This window comes from Eptatretus burgeri, chromosome 9 (genome assembly GCF_056783735.1).
Source record: "Eptatretus burgeri isolate ZD-2024b chromosome 9, Ebu_testis_v1, whole genome shotgun sequence".
NCBI lineage: Eukaryota > Metazoa > Chordata > Myxini > Myxiniformes > Myxinidae > Eptatretus > Eptatretus burgeri.
In genome coordinates this window covers 61,758,891-61,779,163 of record NC_140969.1, presented here as the reverse complement: position 1 = coordinate 61,779,163, position 20,273 = coordinate 61,758,891, and the positions used below count along the sequence as shown (strand labels likewise).

The 20,273-nt window shown below is 42.0% G+C and overlaps 1 protein-coding gene across 2 annotated transcripts in view; it reads left to right on the top strand.

The window, feature by feature from the left end:
• Positions 1-20,273, top strand: part of LOC147020197 (laminin subunit beta-2-like) — a 256,934-nt gene that overhangs the window by 54,155 nt on the left and 182,506 nt on the right. For both annotated transcript variants that reach the window (XM_085895329.1, XM_085895331.1), the window contains exon 10: positions 5,664-5,843. In XM_085895329.1, coding sequence (XP_085751455.1) covers positions 5,664-5,843 — 180 coding nt within the window. The remainder of the gene's footprint in view (positions 1-5,663; positions 5,844-20,273) is intronic.

The following is a 20,273-nucleotide window of genomic DNA, read 5'->3' as shown; positions in this document are numbered from 1 at the left end:
TTTTGTCAATTTTTGACATTTTGATGTGCTGACATTTATTTCATTGTATTTTTTGTAGGGGGGGGGTGGGGTGAACACGAGGGATTGCTTCTTTCTAATTTTGTCAATTTTTGACTTTTTGTTGTGCTGTCATTTACTTTATTGTATTTTTTGTAGGGGGGGTGGGGTGAACACGAGGGATTGCATCATTCTAATTTTGTCAATTTTTGACATTTTTTGTGCTGACATTTATTTTATTGTATTTTTTGTAAGGGGGGGTGGGGTGAACACGAGGGATTGCATCATTCTAATATTGTCAATTTTGACATTTTGTTGTGCTGACATTTATTTTATTGTATTTTTTGTCGGCGGGGGGTGGGGTGAACACGAGGGATTGCATCATTCTAATTTTGTCAATTTTTGACATTTTTTGTGCTGACATTTATTTTATTGTATTTTTTGTAGGGGGGGTGGGGCGAACACGGGGGATTGCATCATTCTAATTTTGTCAATTTTTGACATTTTGTTGTGCTGACATTTATTTTATTGTATTTTTTGTAGGGGGGGGTGGGGTGAACACGAGGGATTGCATCATTCTAATTTTGTCAATTTTTGACATTTTGTTGTGCTGACATTTATTTTATTGTATGTTTTTTGTAGGGGGGGTGGGGTGAACACGAGGGATTGCATCATTCTAATTTTGTCAATTTTTGACATTTTGTTGTGCTTGTGATGTATTGAGTGATTGTTTTGTTGTTGGTGAAGCTTGAGTTTATTTTGAATTCAGTTTTATCGTCTGATGTATTCTGGTTGACTTTTCTGAGGTGTATGATTGATTGTGATTGTATGTGTGACCAACACCAAGACACATTCCTTGTGTTTAAATAACACTTGGTGAAATAGAGTTCTTCTCCTCCTCCTCCTCCTCCTCCTCCACCTCCTCCTCCTTCTTCTTCTTCTTCTTCTTCTTCTTCTTCTTCTTCTTCTTCTTCTTCTTCTTCTTCTTCTCCTTCTCCTTCTCCTTCTCCTTCTCCTTCTCCTTCTCCTTCTTCTCCTTCTTCTCCTCCTCCTCCTCCTCCTCCTCCTCCTCCTCCTCCTCCTCTCATGCACCAGTTTATTCTATCCCATCTTCAACTATCCCATCCAACCTATTGGATCTCGTGCACTGAGTTCTGTGGTCAGGAACTTGTGTTCAACCATGCTGGCTTTCACAACAAAGAGGGATAATCCTACCGAGGGCAACTTTAGATCACTTTGTAAGGCTCAAAACAAGTGTGGGTCTATCGTGAAGCAAACTAGAAAACATCACCTTGCAAATCTCAATGCTGAACTCTCCAAACAGTCTTCTTCCTCAAAGTCCTGGTGGTACCTTGACAAGTCCATCTCTGTTGAATACTCCCCATCCCTCATGTTCCTTACCTCAAATTGCATCATCGCAGACACTCCTCGAGATGGTACAAATTTTCTCAACTCTGTGCTTTTCTCCAAATCTCATGTACTTAACTGAAGCTGATTTGTGCCCATACTTCCCTATTGTATCCACTATCTCCGAGACTTTGTGTCTTTTACAATAGAGAAAGTAGAGAAACTTCTGTCCAATTTTACCTCCGCCACCAAAGGTGGAAGGAGGTTATGTTTTCACACCAGTCTGTCTTTCTGTTTTGTCTGTGTGCAGGATATCTCAAAAAGTTTGGGACGGATCAGGATGAAATTTGGTGGCAGGTTGGGTGTATGACAAGGACGAACTGCATAGATTTTAGTGAAGATCCGGATCTGGATCTGGCTCCTAGAACTTTTCAAGTGATTCTTCACCATTGAGAGATAGGGCCAAAAATTTCATATAGCATTACATTTCAAACAGTTATGTACAGATTTGGGTGAAACTTATTGGATGAGTTGGGGAGGTGACAAGAACAAGCTAATTAGATTTTGGTTAAGGTACGGATGCAGATCCAGCCCATCAGTGGACTACAAAACGGAAACTGTTCAGTCTGCGGAGGCATGTGCGATATCGAATGTCGTTCTCGTCGGCCCGACATCGGCGACGAGCCCAGATGGCATCAGTATCCAGGTTTTCAAACCCTACTCTGCTGCTCTTGATCCTCCTCTGTCTGCATTTTTAAAATCTTGTTCTTCTCTGTTGGACATGATCTTGTGCCTGGAAGTTTACTAACATCACTACCGTTCATGAGACATGCAAAAATAGAATCTTTCAAATACCGATCAGTGAACTTTCTTCCATTAATAAGTCATTAAATTTATTTGTGTGAGATTGTTCCGCTTTTCAAATAGATTGATCCTTCACAAATAGCTTGTATGCTAGTCTTGCTTAATAATGGTGGGACGCCCAAAATGTCAAAAAAAGAAAACAATTTAAAAAGGGTCAAAAATTGTCTTCTTGGACATTTCTTCGGCATTCCACAAATTCTGCTGTCCTGCTCAGCTTGCAAGCTCGCTCCCTGTGGCATGCAAGGCTGCCTCCATTCCTGGGTTTCTGAATTCCTCCACTCATGCACTTAATGTGTTGCGATCAAAATAACTCTCTCTTCTTCTCTTCCGCTGGTGGCTCGAGTGCCCCAAGACAGTGTATTAGGCCCTGGTGGTTCGAGCGCCCCAAGGCAGTGTATTAGGCCCAGTTGTGATCCTCATCTACATAAAAGACCTCCCTGATGCTCTGGAAAATCCTCTCTTTTCCTGATCAATCTATATTGTGTTGTACAGTGCAGTACCCATACTCGCTGACATGCAGCCAACATCAATATCAATCTCTGCTTTTGTGAAATTGATTTGTTGTTGTTCTAACAAATATAACATGCATTTTTGTGCAATAAAATCTCAGTTTCACCCTTTAGTTCAGGAAGGATTGTTGAATGAACCCCCCTATTCATTTCCATGATCAAACACCGGAAGAGATTCAGTGTTCAAGACATGGAGGTGACACCATGGGCTAACCTCTCTTGGATTGGCATGTCGCAAAGCTTCCCTCCAAAGCCAGCAATATATTGGCTATCTTAAATTCTTCCATGTTATTCCTTGAAAAATCAAAACTGCTAAAAACTTACTCCTGTTGGTGGCATCCCAGCATCACTTCTGTCTCTCCTGGATTATTTGGCATCTAAAGCTCTCAAAGTTATTGTTATCTTCCTGAATGATGCTGCGGCACAAGGCCTGTTGCTCTCACATCACAAACAGGCTTGTGGCCTCTGTTTTTTATTTTAATTTTTTGCCCACTTCTTCGCCAGTCTCATGCCCTCTGCTCTCTCAGTCCTCTGACTCTCCCCAAAGCCTCCAGAATGCATGCTCTCTTACAGTAACAGTCTCCTGGTTAACCTGCCAAAATACAGGTTTTCCACACACCTCTACCATGTTGTAGTGTGAATTCCCTTTGAAAGAAGTTCTATGCAGGAGGAGATCATTCGGCTCATCAACCATGCCCAATGGTTGCCAACGTGTGGTCGTTTCTCCATGATTGTCCATGCCACATTTTACGAGCTCCACAACAGCCTGGGTTGCTGGTTTATTGAGGCATTTGAACGGAAGATATCTCTCTTCAGGATTAATTTCCCATCCATTCTGTTCAAGTGGAGGTTGCATGGACTTTGGAAAAATATATGACTTGTCCCACATTGACATATAGTTAGCTCGCAGAATTTGAGGAGTAGAGTTCCCCGAGTTGGAGTGAGCTTCTCACCCCAAATGTTCTTTTTTCCGGAATAGCTCCCACTGAAGAGCAGGGAGAGTCTCCTGTTGACTACTCCCAGAATATACTTTGCAGACTTGTTTTCTAATGGGAGATACTTTGGATTAAATGTGTTTTTTTTCCCTTTGACCTCCAAGAGCCTCAAGTATGAACAGGTCTTTTCCCAAGTTCTCAAATGTTTGCATGATTGCATCATTTTGGGGCAATGGCAAGTCGGCAGAAACCCCAGTTTTTTGTTTTTTTTGACATGCCGACAAATTTTCCACCCCAGTCTGTGCCAGTGAAATGGTTCAGGCTATCAAAGCCAATTGGTTTTTCAAGTCCGACTGCCCTGACTCGATCGCGCACATCAATTGCTTTATATTTTGCTCCCTTTCCAGTCAAGAGACACAATTTAGTGCATACACCCAAGTGATCATTTGCTGCCAGATCAATGAGAAGAATAAGAATGTCAGTATCTGGAGACCAGACATCAATCGCCTTGAGTTTTGACTCTCACACAACATTGAGCATCTGTAGAGAAATCATTGTGTCAGCCTCCTCATGTGTGTGGTTCAACATGTCTTCCTGAAGTTGGCCTGGCTAGTTTGACTTGACTTTGTCCTGATATGGCAGCACCAGGTCTCTGAATGCTTCCAGGAGAGCTGCACTCGGTAGCTCAGTGAGCTTGGGTTTTGTTTTTGAGTTTTAAAGGAGTTCATTTTGAGATTCAAGAAGAGTTATTTGAGAGGATCTCCATCCTCGGCCTCCTCTTGGTTCATCACAACCAGACTTGCTTGCAGGGTGTTCTGCCCATATACAGTATCTTCCATGAAGTCGATGTTGTGAATGGTGAAATATATGGATTTACTCTTCTTCATGAATTGAGGCAGAACATAGCCACCTGAACATATTCTCTTTACTACCCCACATTCCACCCTCTTCTCAAGATTCAACGCACTGTCATAAGAACTACCCAAGTACAGGTGAGACAAACAGGTAAGTCGGCTCTTTTCACAGACTTTGCTGTGAATAGTAAGAGGTAGACCCATTGACAGGTGTTTCAGCTCTTTGAACAAAACCTGTGTCATTCTTTGGCTTGTGCTTTACTTGACGGTCAGTCTTCACATTGTGTAGAAACAGAGGCAATACCTCTGGGCGATCACCTGGTAGTGGCTGGATAAGATAACCAGAGAACCATTGGTTGGTAGGTATGGATGGCCCACAAAATATGTAATAGAGGAGAAAGTAAATACCTGTGGAATTTTTTTTTAATGCCGTCAACAAACTTTGGTACATCACGGGTGATAAAGGTTGTGGTTAAGTTTTATCAAAATTGTGTGTGTGTGGTTTTGGAGAAGAAAGCAAATACATATTGTGTGTGTGTCTGTGTGTGTCTGTGTGTGTCTGTCTGTGTGTGTGTGTGTCTGTGTGTGTGTCTGTGTGTGTGTGTGTCTGTGTGTATTGTTGGTTGTTATTACCATGTGCGGATTTCAGAAGGTAAAATTGAGTCCTATCAGGGCTCGAAGTATCCATCTCCCTTTTGTTAAGGGATCATGATTCATGGACCAAGCTGTGAAGTCTTCTTATTTTCAAAAGTTTTTTTTTTCAAGGGCTCTATTCAATATCATCACTGAGCCACAGCCAGCTTCCAGCTGTAGTTTATTTGTAATAATACTCCCAGGAATGCTTCTTAAGATCTCCATGAGGTTCTTCTTTATCATTGCAGTTGCTCCATTTCTGGTACAATTTTGTCTCTCTTCAGCCTCCAAGGTGTGTGTGTATGTGTGTGTGTGTGTGTGTGTGTGTGTGTGTGTGTGTGTGTGTGTGTGTGTGTGTGTGTGTGTGTGTGTGTGTGTGTGTGTGTGTGTGTGTGTGTGTGTGTGTGTGTGTGTGTGTGTGCGTGCTCATATGTATGTACAGGGAAAAGTCAAAGGCTTTTGTTATTTGAATACTAAAAATGAGCTGTTGTTTTTGGGTTTTTTAACATTCATCCTTCCCACAGCATGCATATGTGATGAGCATGGAACGCAGAATGCTGGGCAGTGTGACAGTCTCACTAATCCTGCACTGGGCCAGCAAGCAGGCCGCTGCCATTGCAAGCCCAATGTTGAAGGTCAGCGCTGTGAGCGCTGCAAGCCAGGCCATTTTGGACTCAATGCTGATGATCCTCTTGGCTGTCGCCGTGAGTAACTGTTTGGGATGAATAGTAATAATTTTGCAATTCTATTTCATAGATTGAGTGAAATGATATAAGGTGGAAATGGTGAGTTATTTAGACACCCTAAAATTATAATATTTCCACTCCAAATACAAACATTCTTCATGACAGTAAGCTTTACATTATTTTTCAAAACCATTGAGAAATGCATTTTTGTGGGGGAGGAAGGGTGGAATAATATGTGTTATAAAAACGATAGAACAATTACCTTTCAAATATCCAACCTGAAATATCAAGACTTGGCCAGACTATACATTGGTCACTTTGGTGCTTTGTTAAGCAGTGTGTTGCGTTACAATGTACGCCATCCTTCGGCTGGCTGTTTCATCTGCTAACATTAGATGGTGGACCTTAAAGAATCCATGGTGTCTTTCCCAAACAACAGGCAAGTTATTGCTGCACCCTAAAAAATAAATTTAAAATTCCTTCCAAATCGACTCCTGTCAAATGCTAAACGCGGCCAGCCAGTTTGAAAAAGACTTGGACCCAAGTGCGACCCCACAAGAACGTGTGATTAATTGTGACCATTGATACAAGTCATTGTAGTTAAAAAATACATGGCCAGCAGAAAAGGTGCATATTTATTTTTTATAATGAAAGTTATATTGTTGAAATAATGTCTAACTTTGTTTCATTTTCCAGAAAATGGGATAAGGGGATCCAGACTGCCTTTCCCACTTTCCATTGCTTCTCTCTTGATTAATCAATTTTAATTACCTGGTAGATATTTAATCAATCATTGGTAACAAAAGAGACAAGTTTAATGGCTCAATGAGAAGATGTGTTGACATTGGCCCTGTTTAATCTTCATGCACTTGTGTTGGTTGTGGCTGACTCAATGAGAGTTCTGGATGTCTATGAAACAACTGGCCATATATTTATTCCTTATTGAAGACATGATGCAATGTCTACACAGCAACTTAACAAACCGGATCAAAACACTGTTTTTTTTCGATTCAAACTCAACAATATGAACTGTACGCTAACAATAGGTCTGATTCGCTCGTACATTTATTTATTTTTGAAAATGGAGTCAAGGCTCATGAAGAGCTCGAACACTGAACAGATCAGAATGCAGCAGAACAAAAAGACCAGTAGAGTATAAATAATGGGCGTAGGAAGGAATGAGGGGTGTGGGGTGGGGACACATGAGATGGACAAAATGAATACAGAAGGAAACTCTCAGGAGGGGAAAACTAAAAATTTGGAAGAAGGGGGTTTGAGGGTGGGGGGATTAACATGAGGAGAAAAGATAATGGTTTAGGTTGGGGGATGATCTGAGATGGTGGTGAGCAGCTGTCTTTAAGACCTGGAGGGAAGAATGAGATTGCAGAGAATGTGGAAGTCATAGGTTCCACACATGGGAAAATAAAGGAAGGATTGAGTGGAGGTGAGCAGCAATTTTAGACTTTGAGAGTTTCACCAGAAGGGCATTGGTGGTGAACTGCATACACCCACCCTGCAGATACCTGGGCAGACCAAGCACGGAAGAACAGAGGGTGCAAGTCCAGAAAGGAGCCGGTAGAATACACAAAGACCACTGAGCTGTCTGTGAGGGGAAAGTGATAGGCCCATAGATTCATTTTCATCACTCAAGATTACAATAATCTTGAAGACCTTGATTTCCACAGCATCATGCTGAGCAAGGTGTGAGACAGGGGAGCCAGCCCAGAGGGGACAGCAGTACTCCATTATTGAGGAAAATTCCAGGGGCATAAAAAAGGCCCCTTTACACTTTAAAAAAAAAATCTCATGTGCATGCAGTACTACCCTTGTGTTCTCCGGAGGAACCAAGTGATGCTCCAGAAAAGTTCATTTAAAGGGGCGCTCTACATATATAGGTTAAAACCCGTCAGTACATAAAGTTTTTTGTGTACCTTGAAAACAAAAATACATAAGACAAGTCTGAAGACGACAATGGTTCACGAGCGGTATTTGACGATGTAGATCATTTCAGAAGTCAAAGATGAGACAATGTGATAATTTTTGACCAAGTTATAAAAATGATCAACATGATGTGGTACGAGTGACAGGTTATTAGCTGCAAAATGTCGAAAACCCGGTTTCCTTCAAAAACTTTAAAAATTTGACCTTTGCATAACCTTTAAAGGTCAGAAAACAATGTTGTTTACATTAACATCAGGAAACAGGATACGTGCTATAGCTTATTGGAGTTAGTTCGTCGAAGAAGGTCGAAAACCCGGTTCAATTCTCACATCTTTGAAAATTTGACCTTTGTGAACTTTAAAGGTCAAAGGTCAAGGATTATGACCTTTGTTGCAGAACTTCCTCTGGAACATTGCAGGAACAATATAACATCATGTAGGCTATTTGGCATTTCACACTCGTCTGATTATCCAGACTTTGATGAAATCAGCATAAAAACAAACTTGAAGGGGGCGCCACGGGCAAGGTGTTCGAGATAGAGCAAAATGGTTTCAAGACTTTAGGTGGGGAATGACCTCAAGATTATGCATAAAAAATATTGTCATCCTCGCTCTCAAAGTTTTGGCAGTCATATGATTTTTATGTCAATATTCGCAATTTTCTAAGTTCGTGACCTTGTGACCTTGACCTTGGGATGAAAATGAAAAATCGAGCTCCATGGGGCTATGCAGGTGCCATTTGGGCTAACCAAATACTGAAACCCCTGCCAGATTCGAAAAACCCCCTCGGAGAAGATGTAAATTGAAATCGGCTACCCCCTAAAAACACATGTGTTTTGGGCATGCCTCCACCCATAATGGGCGCACCATGCCCATTCTCAGGAAAACACAACTAGATCATGATATAAACCTCCCACCCAAATTTTATGAGTATCGGATTAAAACCCACGTTGCTATGCTCAGGACAGACAGACAGACAGACAGACACACACACACACACCAATAATGAATATAGTGGTCACTTACTGACTCGTGAACCAGTAATGTTGTTAGTTCACGAGTTGGCATGTGTATGATTAATTTGTGAAAAAAATTGGCGCCCCTTTCTGTGAACTTTTTTTAGAGCATCACTCAGTTCCTCCTCAGAACACAAGGGTAGTACAGTATGCACATGAAATTTTTTTAATATGCCTTATTTTCTATCGTCTGGCATTTTCCACAAGCCATGGAATGACCTTTCTATTAAATTGTTTGCCAGATGGCACATACCATGTAAAGGGACATTTTTCTATGCCTCTGGCATTTTCCTCAAGAATATCATGGGTGATGAAGGTTGTGGTCAAGTTTCATCCAAATTGTGTGTGTGGTTTTGGAGAAGAAAGCAAATACCTATTTTGAGGGGTGATCCCCCCACTCCCATAGGAATTTTCAGTCCCCATGTTAAAGTTGCATATGGAGAAACCGTCCCATAAAAAGAGAGGGGCACTTTGCACCTCCCTTCATCAAGCTGCAGACGAAGGATTTGCTGGTGGATAATGTTCAGGTGTTCCAAGGAAGGACTTTGTATGACAGAGGATGCCCAGTTGGTGACTGGCTCTGGAAGCTAGCTTAGAAATGTGGTTTGCCCAAGAAAGATCATGGCTGATCATGAGTCCCAGGAGTTTGATTGACTGAACTTCCTCAAGAGGATTCTTACAAGATTTGGATGCAAACACAAAATTGAGACATTTGACCTTCTCATGAAATGATTCAGCTGTGGTGCCATTTAAAGAGAGGGAAGGTTTTGAGATGGAGCAAGAGAAGGTATCGACTATAGCCCATATCTGACATGCTCTATTTCCCCCCTTTAAATGGTGGTTCAATCTACCTATGGCATGACACTTTCATAATCATAATGAGTATCTGAAAAAGCACTAAAGGCAATATTCCTGAACACAAGACAAGATTTTAAATAGCCACTTTCCCAATTTTCCGAAGGGATCCCATTTTAGTCATAATGTTTCCATGTCTTGGGAATCATCATAACCTGAATATGGCATGTTTTAGTATCACCCGTGAAAGTTTGTAAATATTTTAACATGATCTTTATACAAATATAATTTTTTTGTTACATGTTGATGCATAGACTGCACCTAAAATCAGTGCTTCTTGAGGTCCCATTGGGCACCATTAGACCTATTTATAGGAAGAGAATCTAATTGCTCATGACACAAACTAAAATTGCTTTTCAATGAGTGTTGATTGCCAATTTAAAGTTTGCTGGAACCCAGCAGGATCTGTATTTCGACTGTGAATGTGACAGATCATTCCTGATTTATAATTGCAGTTGAAAAATGTTAAAGGTAGAACAATGCCATTATTGTTTCATTTAAACCCATGAAGTTAGCACAAGCCCAAGAAAGGGAGCAGACTCTGTCGCAGACACGGCACAATTCAATTCCCTGTTATTTTCACATCCAATATTTAATTTCCAAGAACTGTTAGCATTTCTACTATGTGATGACGATAATTTTCCATTCACACGTTCCTTTCATATATTTTAATATTTGGACAAATTTTGTGTGCAGCAATAGAATAACCTGATTACAGGTAAAACGGACTCAAAGTTACCACCCAGACATTTGATGTGCCATCTTTTTACCTTGATGTCCGTCTGTGGCAGATGCACATCACTTGCTGAACAGTTGATCATGGTTATTGTTCCATTATTTTGTGGTTAAACGTGACCTTTTCCATATTTATAACGATGCATTTGGTGGCTATGCAGATTTTATGAGTGAGATTCGTTTTTTTGATCAATTAATTGTCTTCTGAGAAGAGAACAACTCATGCAGTCATTCAAATACAGTATGCTCTTCCTTTGTCTGTATTCAGCATTACCTGTGTAACAGCATTGACCTTGTTTCTAACATATTTTAACGTGAATGGTAAGGGGTGGTATGTTGTACATGAATACAGTTGAACAACTTCGATTCTTCCCCAGATTCTCATTATCTCTATCTCTATCTCTATCTCTATCTCTATCTCTATCTCTATCTCTATCTCTATCTCTATCTCTATCTCTCTCTCTATATCTCTCTCTATATCTCTCTCTCTCTCTCTCTCTCTCTCTCTCTCTCTCTCTCTCTCTCTCTCTCTCTCTCTCTCTCTCTCTCTCTCTCTCTCTCTCTCTCTCTCTCTCTCTCTCTCTCTCTCTCTCTCTCTCTATCTCTCTCTCTCTCTCTCTCTCTCTCTCTCTCTCTCTCTCTCTCTCTCTCTCTCTCTCTCTCTCTCTCATCCCATGTCTTCAGTTATCTTACCCATCCTCCCGCTCTTGGTACTTTGAATCTTGTGATGAGGCAGTTGCTTGAGAACAACGTGCATTCTCTTCCTGGAAGGCAAATCCAATCGCAGGCAGCCTGAGATCGTTCCACAAAGCCTGCAACAAGTGTCTTTCTACTCTCAGGAGAGCCAGAAAACAACATCTGTGCAGTATCAACTTTCAAACTTGTCTCCCTTCTCTAAAACCTGGTTGTGCCTTGTCAAATCTGTCTCTGTTGTTTGCTCCACTTCCATCCCTTCCCTCACTTCAAATGACACCACAGCTCACTCCACTTGTGAGAAGGCCAAATGCCTCATTTGTGTGTGTTGTTTCAAAATCGTGTTTCCCAAACCCCCCCCCCCCACGCCCCTTCTCTCTCCTTACCAACCCTTCCCAGTTATTCCCAAGAAATCCCACATACTCATTCTCTCTCTCTCCGAAAGGACCGTTTTGCAAACCCTCCCATCTACTTTCTCAACAACCATCTCAAAAAGGTACAGTCACTCAAACTCTTGGGTCTCACTCTCAGCCATGATCTTTCTTGGGCAAGCCACATTTCAAAGTTGGCCTCAAAATACAGATGCCAACTGGGTATCCTCCGTCGCACAAAGTCCTTCCTTGGCACATCTGAGCTCCTATCCACCAACAAGGCTTTCATCTGCAGCTTGATGGAGTACTGCTCTCCCCTCTGGGCTGGCTCTCCTGCCTCACATCGTGCGCAGCTTGATGCCATGGAAACCATGGCTTTCAAGATCATTGGATTCTCTCACAATGAAGCTGAGTCTATAGTCTTATCACTTTGCCATCGCTGACAGGTGGTTTATCTGTCTTATCCCACCTCATTTCTGGTTTTGCACCCTCTGCCCTCTCCGTGCTCCCCCCCCACCCAAGTATCTACAGGATGCACGCTGTCCACCAGCAACTCCCTGCTCATGAAACTGACAAAATCCAGAACCACGGTTCACCTCCGCTCATTTATTCCTCTCTTTTCTTGCCTGTGGAACCACCTTCCACACTCTCTTCGATCTCATTCTTCTCTCCCAGTATTCAAGACAGCAGTTCACCATCATCTCTGATCACCCCCCATCCAAAGCCATTATCTTTTCTACACCCGTAAAACCACTCCCACCCTCCCAAAATTTTGCTTATGTATCCATCTTGTACACCCCTTGCATTCTCCCCTAACCCTCATCGTTACCTGCATCCCTTGTTTGTCTGTCTCTGTCGACCTTCTCCATCTGCCCTGATATTGGTTTTTCCCTTTTCTCCTGCTGTTCACTTTGTGATGTGTCCTGGTTTGTTCTGTGTCCGAGCCCTTCCACAAGCTTAGACCGCATTTTTTTTAAACTCCATTGGCCCACCTTTGAGTGGTAGGGTTTCATTTTGTTACACGTGAGACCACCTGTCAATTATCAAACCATATCCCCATCCTGCAAACACATGTAAACCCATTCCCCCCCACCCTCTTCTTTATGTTTTATCCCCTCCCCTCACCCCCACTCTCCCCAACTCAAGTTATACCCTTTCAATCCCCACCATGTGGCTTGGTCACTTCACCCACCATGGAAATGGCAGAGCTATTGTCGTCATACCCACATGGATATGCCCACATGGGGGGGGGGGGTGCATGAGACTCTGCCCCTGTGATCTGAGTACATATATATATATATATATATATATATATATATATATATATATATATATATATATATATATATATATATATATATATATATATATATTGTGACTGATCCAGGGTCTGGGGTTATCAGGAGGGATCTCTTTGGACCTTTACCCGACCTTTAGTCCTGAGGCCTTTGACCACAGATAACTCTGCAGTTCGATGAGTTGTTAGGCAACCGTGGCCACCAATTAGAACCACCAAACCTAGCAGAGCTTTTGCTCCTTGGTTAAGCGTTACTTTACCGTTGACGTAGCAACCCTAATTAGGGGTCACATGCTCAACAGCCACCCTTCTCTTGATCATGTTTGGCTGAGTGAACCATGGATGGCTGTTGGCTAATCACAGAGTCAATCAGTGGGGCAAAACTTCCCATCTAAGTAAACTTACATATGATGTCTGGCCAATAGAGGAAAGGACAAGAGTGAGCTGGCCGGAAATGTTTAACAGTTTAACGAATACATTTATTCAACAAGCACAACAAGGTTTATTCAATCAGCAATGGCAGGTATTTACGACGGTAAGCATGAGCATGTTTTTTCAATGTATGTACAGAAATCACAATGAAACAGCACAAGAGAACTGTAATTATTCTTAATGCTTATGGAGCCCACTTACACGGTTTTAATATAGTCTACACACATGACGTGGCACACCATAGATCATTCCGGGGAAACATAGAAAGAAAGAAAGTAGATAGAGTGCAGAGTGAAACATGGGTCTGGATCCCGCTTCACCTTACACAGATGCGCGGAAGCTCATGTCACGTGCAGGTCCACACAGAATGCACGCTCCCCCTTGGTGTATTCCGGTAGCCAAATGGCAAATTTGGGTGTGACCCAGTTTTGGTTTCGAGTTGTTTTTTGGGGTTTTTTTTGCTGATCATGTAAGACTAAGTTCTATAGTTTCAGATACTGTCAGGTGACATCATGTCAGACTTGAGCATTTTGAGATTTGCCCTGTTTAGTCGAACAATTCCATTGTGCGAAAAAAAAATCTGCAGCACCTTTTGGGGAATAGTTTAAGTGCATTGTTTTTGTCTATAATGCTAATCACTGTATTTTGGATATTTTAAAACAATCATGAAGACAACGTTATGTTGCAGTATTTTCAGGAAGCCGCAGCTAATGTGACCCTGACGTCATATTACTTCACATAAGTTATGGTATCAACTAAAACATCTGTAGTCCCTCCTCCCCCACCATCCTAAAGCTTTCTCAGATATTGCACGCTATATGTTGGCTACATGTAAAAGTACCTCATTGAATAGAACACATCATTTATTACAAATTTTGATGCAAAATATCAACAAGAAAAAGAGCAATCAGGGATTGCAAACCCTCGCCAGGACTTCTTTTGAGTGGTGTATTCTTTATAGGTTTTAGGATAATTCAAATATGGCTGCCAAACCATGTGACCTATGATATCATATGCATGGCCCTTTTGTTCCTCATGGATAGGTGGTCATATGTGTAAAGTTTCGCCTCGATCTTTTCAGCATTTCAGAGAAGGTTTTTGAAGGTTTTAAAAAAACAAAAACAATATAGCTGCCGAATCATATAACCAATGACGTCATCCAAAAAAATTTTGAAGACTATTTTATCCCTAGATGACCATCAAATTTTTTATACTGATCGGATGTAGTGTTCTATGTATGCAATGATGACATCATAACGAAGGCACCTATGACATCATAAAAATACCACAATTATTCCCCATGAGAAGTACTTGCTATTTGCCACTTGTACACCCATGGCTTGGAGAACATTTGCATGGTTTCCCCTCAATTTTTCCAGCTGTTCTGGAGAAGAAGATTTTGTTATGTTTTCGGGTAAATGCAATATAGCTGCCAAACCATGTGACCAATGGCATCATATGTGTGAACCTTTTGTCCCTCATGGACAGGCGGTCATATGTGTAAAGTTTCGCCTCGATCTGTTCAGCCACTTCAGATAAGAAGATTTTTGAAGGTTTAAAAAAAAAAAAACAATATGGCTGCCAAATCACGTGAATGATGACGTCATGATTTGTTTTTTCTGTGGACCATCTTGTCCCTGGATGGCCCTCAAAATTTTTCATACTGATCGGATGTGGCATTCTACATATGCAATTATGACGTCAGAACGAGGGCAGCTATGACATCATAACAAATCACACTCTTTCCCCATGAGGAGTACTTGCTGTGTGCCAAGTTTCAATTTTTCCCTTGGTGTGGTTTCAGAGATAGAGATCCAAAGTTTTTTCCGTTTTTCCAATTGGCTGCCACACCACGTGACCTATGACATCATAATTATCATTAAAACATTCTACATGAGTAGTTGCACCAATGGTGAAAATTTCCTCTCAATCCGACAAGCGGTTGCAGCAAAAAACACGAAAGTTCTGTGCGGACAAACCAACACAAACAAACAGACAGACAGACAAACAAACGGACCCAAATGCAATACCCTCGCTGAAGAATACAAATTTTATATACTTCAATTTTTTATGAATACTGTACATATGTCTTGGACATCTGCAATCTGACAATAAAAAAACTGAAGAAGATAAATCCACTTTCTCTGGCATTGTGCTGGATGAGTGGCTCTCACGGTCCAAATGGGCAGCGCAGCTTGTGCTGCATACAGATTCGTGCAGCGTGCAAGATCCTCCTTGGTGGCTCTCATGGTCTGAGCAAGCAGCACAGCTCTTGCAGCATGCACGCTCTCCCTTGGTGGTTCTCGTGGTCCGAATAGGCAGACGTGACCGTAGGCTTGGCCGAAGGACTCTTGGCAAGGAGACCTTGATGGATAAGAGTGAGACAAATCAAAGCTCCTGACACATGAAAGGAGTCGAGAGCACTCCTGCCAGATAAGACGAGTCAAGAGCACTTCTGGCAAATAAGATGTGTTGAGAGCACTCCTGGCAGGTTACGTGTGGTGGAGCATTACGACACAAACCCTCCCGGCAGTCGAGGTGAGTTTAGTCTCGAATGTCAAGAGCTCTTGGCAGGCAAGATGAGGCAAGCTCCTGGCAGGCAACCTCCGTGGAAAGTCCTTGAGAGCAGATCCAAGATCTCTGTGGAAAAGGCACCCGGAATCTCTTGAGCGTGAAGAGTTCTAGCCTTCCACCAACTTCATCTACTCAGTCTCTTAAATACCATAAACTTCATTCAGTAGTTTCCACATCCACTCTCCATGAAGGTTAAACGAATCTGCTCTCTCAACCACCAAGAGGGGGTGTGTTGTTGTTACCGTTCAATACACAATGACGTCAGCTGCAGTGAACATCTGCAGCCACTACCGGATTTAGGGGTGGCCAGGTGGGGCCATGGCCCCGGGGCCCCACACATTTAGGGCCCCCCCCCACAATTTCGATGATTTTGATGACATCACTTGCCCAGAGGGTTTTTAGAAGTTAGAAGATTTTTAGTCTAAGTTCGGAGTATGATTAATGACAGTGCGTTGTTTGTTATTTTCTTATATTAGTCCATCTCTATCTCTATCTCTTACAGCAACAGCAATTTTGTGATTTGATTTTAGAATGAGCTCAGAGATAAGTCATCAGCTCATAGATAAGTCACCAGCCATATCAAAAACAATCAGTCCATCTTGTCATATTGTCAGATTTAATTGTAATTTGTGAACATATATGCCAAAGCATTCCTGATCAGGATCTGCCAAATCTATAGCTATATCAGTTCAGTTGTTGATGAAAAAGCAATTATAATTTAAGTTGTTGATTAATCCAAATTTGGGGGCCCCCCACAATCATCGTGCCCACGGCCCCCCACATGGTAAATCCGGCCCTGTCTGCAGCACGAAAAATCCTGCAGCTCTAATTTGATAGCCTCCATTGTGTCATAAATGGAGAGTTTTTCAGGCAATGAAAAGAAAGGTCTATTTAATTCCACGACCGATTAAGAATATTTTGGATGAGTTAACAGGGTAATTCAGGTCCATCGTTTTGAAGTAATGGGGTTAATTCATGGCGTGCATGGTAGGGGGATGGTTTTTCGGATGTGGAATGGAAAAGTGGGGGTTGAAGGGCAAGGAGGAATGCGTTGTGAGGAGTTGCGGAGTTTGAAAGGCAAAGAGCGATGTTACGGCGATGGATGGGTAGCTAAAGTTAAAGAAGGGTCAAAAGATTTATTGATAGACAGAGGGAATAAAGAAAGATAGACTCCAGGTATACTTGTAAAGCCAAAATTATTTTCACAGGAAGGGTGGCAGAAATGAACGTGCACGCCGGTATTAGGAAATAAATAAACGTTTTTATTCGGGCACAGGATAGAATATATTTGAAATTCCGACATGGAGACAATGAATAATAAAGGGTACAACACGAAACAACAGGCAGTGAAAGAAATGACTCACCCCTCCCCACCCCCTTGGGTGCCATTAACTGAAGAGCCACCCACAGAGAAACTGGGTGAATGGGGAATGCAGGCAGGAAAGTTCCACATCTCAAATGGACAGCGACAGCTCGGAGGCCAAGCTGTTGCTCCTGCTCCCCTCAAATTTTACATCATTGCTCATTGTTTCAATAAAATTTTGAATCAAAAATGATACAAGGTTAGAAATGGAGAAAATTGTGGTTGTTATTCACTATCAATTTACTAGAGTAAATATTAAACTCCTCCTCCCCTCCCCCCTACTCCTACCCCCTCCGCCTCCTCCTCCCCCCTTCTTCTCCTCCTCCTCCTCAAAAATGGTTTGGTTTTGGGTTATCATCGTGGTTTGCCATATTCTCAGCAGTAGTGGGGCAACTTAGCTAAATATAGCTTAACAATTGTGCATTTTGTGAGGAAAGCACCAAATTGGGCACACCAGTAGCCTATCATATTATGAACAGATTTGGATATTGGGCCAACTCAAATTCAGCCGCTGATGGTTGTGGCAGCCATTTTCCACTGCCATCAAAAATTTTGAGATGGCCCAATATCCAAATCTGTTCATAATATGATAGGCTACTAGTGTGCCCAATTTGGTGCTTTCCTCACAAAATGCACAATTGTTATGCGAAGTTGTCCCACTACAGTGCGATACTAGCAGTTAATGAATGTTTGTGATACTTTGAATTCCTTTGATTTGATTTTTGGGTCTCAATAGTTGTGGCCTGCACACCATTTATATAAGCCTGGCGTTGGCTGAGCAGTTAGAGTGGTGACTTGGGATTCTAGGGTCTTGAGTTCACGCCCATTGGCTGCGAAATTAACATCAGGGGGTTGACTCAGCCTGTCATCCTTCTGATGTGAAATTAGTACCAGTGTCCTGGTAATAGGGGCACTGCATCAGCAGCATAGCTGTTCCTCTCACCAATGATGCAACCAGCAGCCAAATAGGTGGTACATGAAAGGACCATTTATATATTTATAGTTTTATGCACTAAACCCCAAATACCCTGTGATCCATTTAATAACACTCAGGAAATGGCTTGTTCATGAAAATAATCCCTCAATGAAACGATTGCAGCATCACTCAGAAAGAGATGAAAATTTTCATTCAGAATTATGACTATTACAGGACGAATTATTTCACATTGTCCGGGTAAAGTGGATGACAGAATGGCGACACAACATGCAGGGAGTTTGAACTTTTTTGGAAACATTCCCAAAGGATCTTGAACCCTGTGGTCTTGAACCTTGAACCATAGCAGGTTAGGGTTGATAAATGCCTTAATAATGTAAGGGGGTTTGGGGTAGTTTAGAGGAAAGGCTTAAGTATGTTTTACATGCTGCTCCATTGACCAAGCTAACATGGTTATCTTTCAGTGAGGGTGATCCAGAGATGTATGTTAACCGACTGACTGCTGTTTCTGATATGGTCCCTTTTGGATTTATAGTGAGGGATTAGTTTTGTTCTTATTTAAGGTTGCGAGTGCAATGACTAAATATAGGCATTATGGAAGCATTTATAGTTGCTGTTGGACTGACTAAATAAAGACATCATGGTAGCTGAGTTGCCTTCTGCAATTGTGGATCAGTTTCACTTTGATTTTGACCTCTTGCTCCGAGAACCCAAGGCGTACATTTGACCAAAATAAAATTTACTGTAAATTGATGTCCTGATGTTCTTTTTAATTTCATTGCATTGTAGATACCAGCTTATCTAATAGTAACACTACATTCACTGAATATATTTATTGCGGTGTTTGAAAGACCCTGGGGGGAAATTTTTGGGATCACATAACCTCGTGGTGGAGTGGCATCAGTGCATCCTTTGCTGCTGGGTGGATATCAGGAAGCATTATTTGTGCATGGTAACCAGACCAGGATGTCATGGCATCTTTCTCTAACTGGTCCTTGCTGAGGAGTTGCAAAACTGTATCCAGCCACTGCTTTTCTTCCTCAATACCTTTCTTGTTGGAGGCTTCACCACCCAGCCTCAGACGACCTTGCACAGGAGGGACTGTGGGGACTTTATTTTGTAGCCAAGCTGGAGGAACATTAGAATACTAGTCTGGCAAGTTGGCTACTGTCTCCTGGTTAGCAGAGTTCTTATAATTAGTCACATCACTCTTTTCCCGAGGACATTCTTTTGACACGTGGCTGGTCACAGAAGTGGCGGTGCCATTAAATGAACACTGTTGTGGTGAATTTTAGATTATTATCTAGGTTGTCTCATTCTCCTGACTGGAAAAACCAGCTACTACAGACTGGGTGGACAAACAATGCCGTCCTCCTTGTGATGCTCACAAACACCATTGGCAAAGTTTGTGGATATCTGTATCACATGGTTGGATTGTGATGTATCGCCCTTCCTCTGGTTCGACGCAGTGCCGTGTGCACACGTGTGACACACACGGGACAAGTAATGGAGCTGGGTATTGTGAACAAAGCTTATGTGAAGTTGAGTGCATTGTGGTCGGTCTGATTATTTATACTTCACGGCATCACAAGTATGATATTAACGTGCCCAGTTTGTGCTGGTTTTCAACCAAGCTCCTCATTCTGCTTTTCACATGCAACTTCAAGCCATTGTATATTGCAAGAGGTGTTTCTGTCAGCATTGTCTCGCACAGTTTTTGTGTGGGATGACCTGTGTTTTATACCGTTGTAGATTAGTAGCTGACATATCGCATATGCTGTATTGTTTTTCCCACCATTTATATATGCCTGGTCTTCAATATTTGGCCCTTTCAGGATAATTTTGACCAGTGTTAGTAGGTTGCTTGGCACTGATTCCTTCTGGCAATCTTTGGAGAAGGAACCAAAGAAATTTTCCTGTTTCTGCATCATATTCTTTCGGACTATGTTTGCTGCTTTTGGTGGTACCATGGCATCTGAGTCATCCCCATTGTCACAAACATACTTCAAAGCATTGGGGCTTACCACTGGGCTGGCATTGGGGTCCTACGTCTGGGCTGGTGTTGGGGCCTACCGCTGAGCTTGCATTGGGGCTCACCACTGGGCTTGTGTTGGGGCCTACCCCTTGGCTTGCTTTGGAGCCTACTTTTGGGCTTGCTCAAATTCTTGCTGCAGATCCTCCAGTTCGGATCCCTGATCTTGCCTTGAGTTTGGTACTGGAGCAAACAGTGCTGCTTAC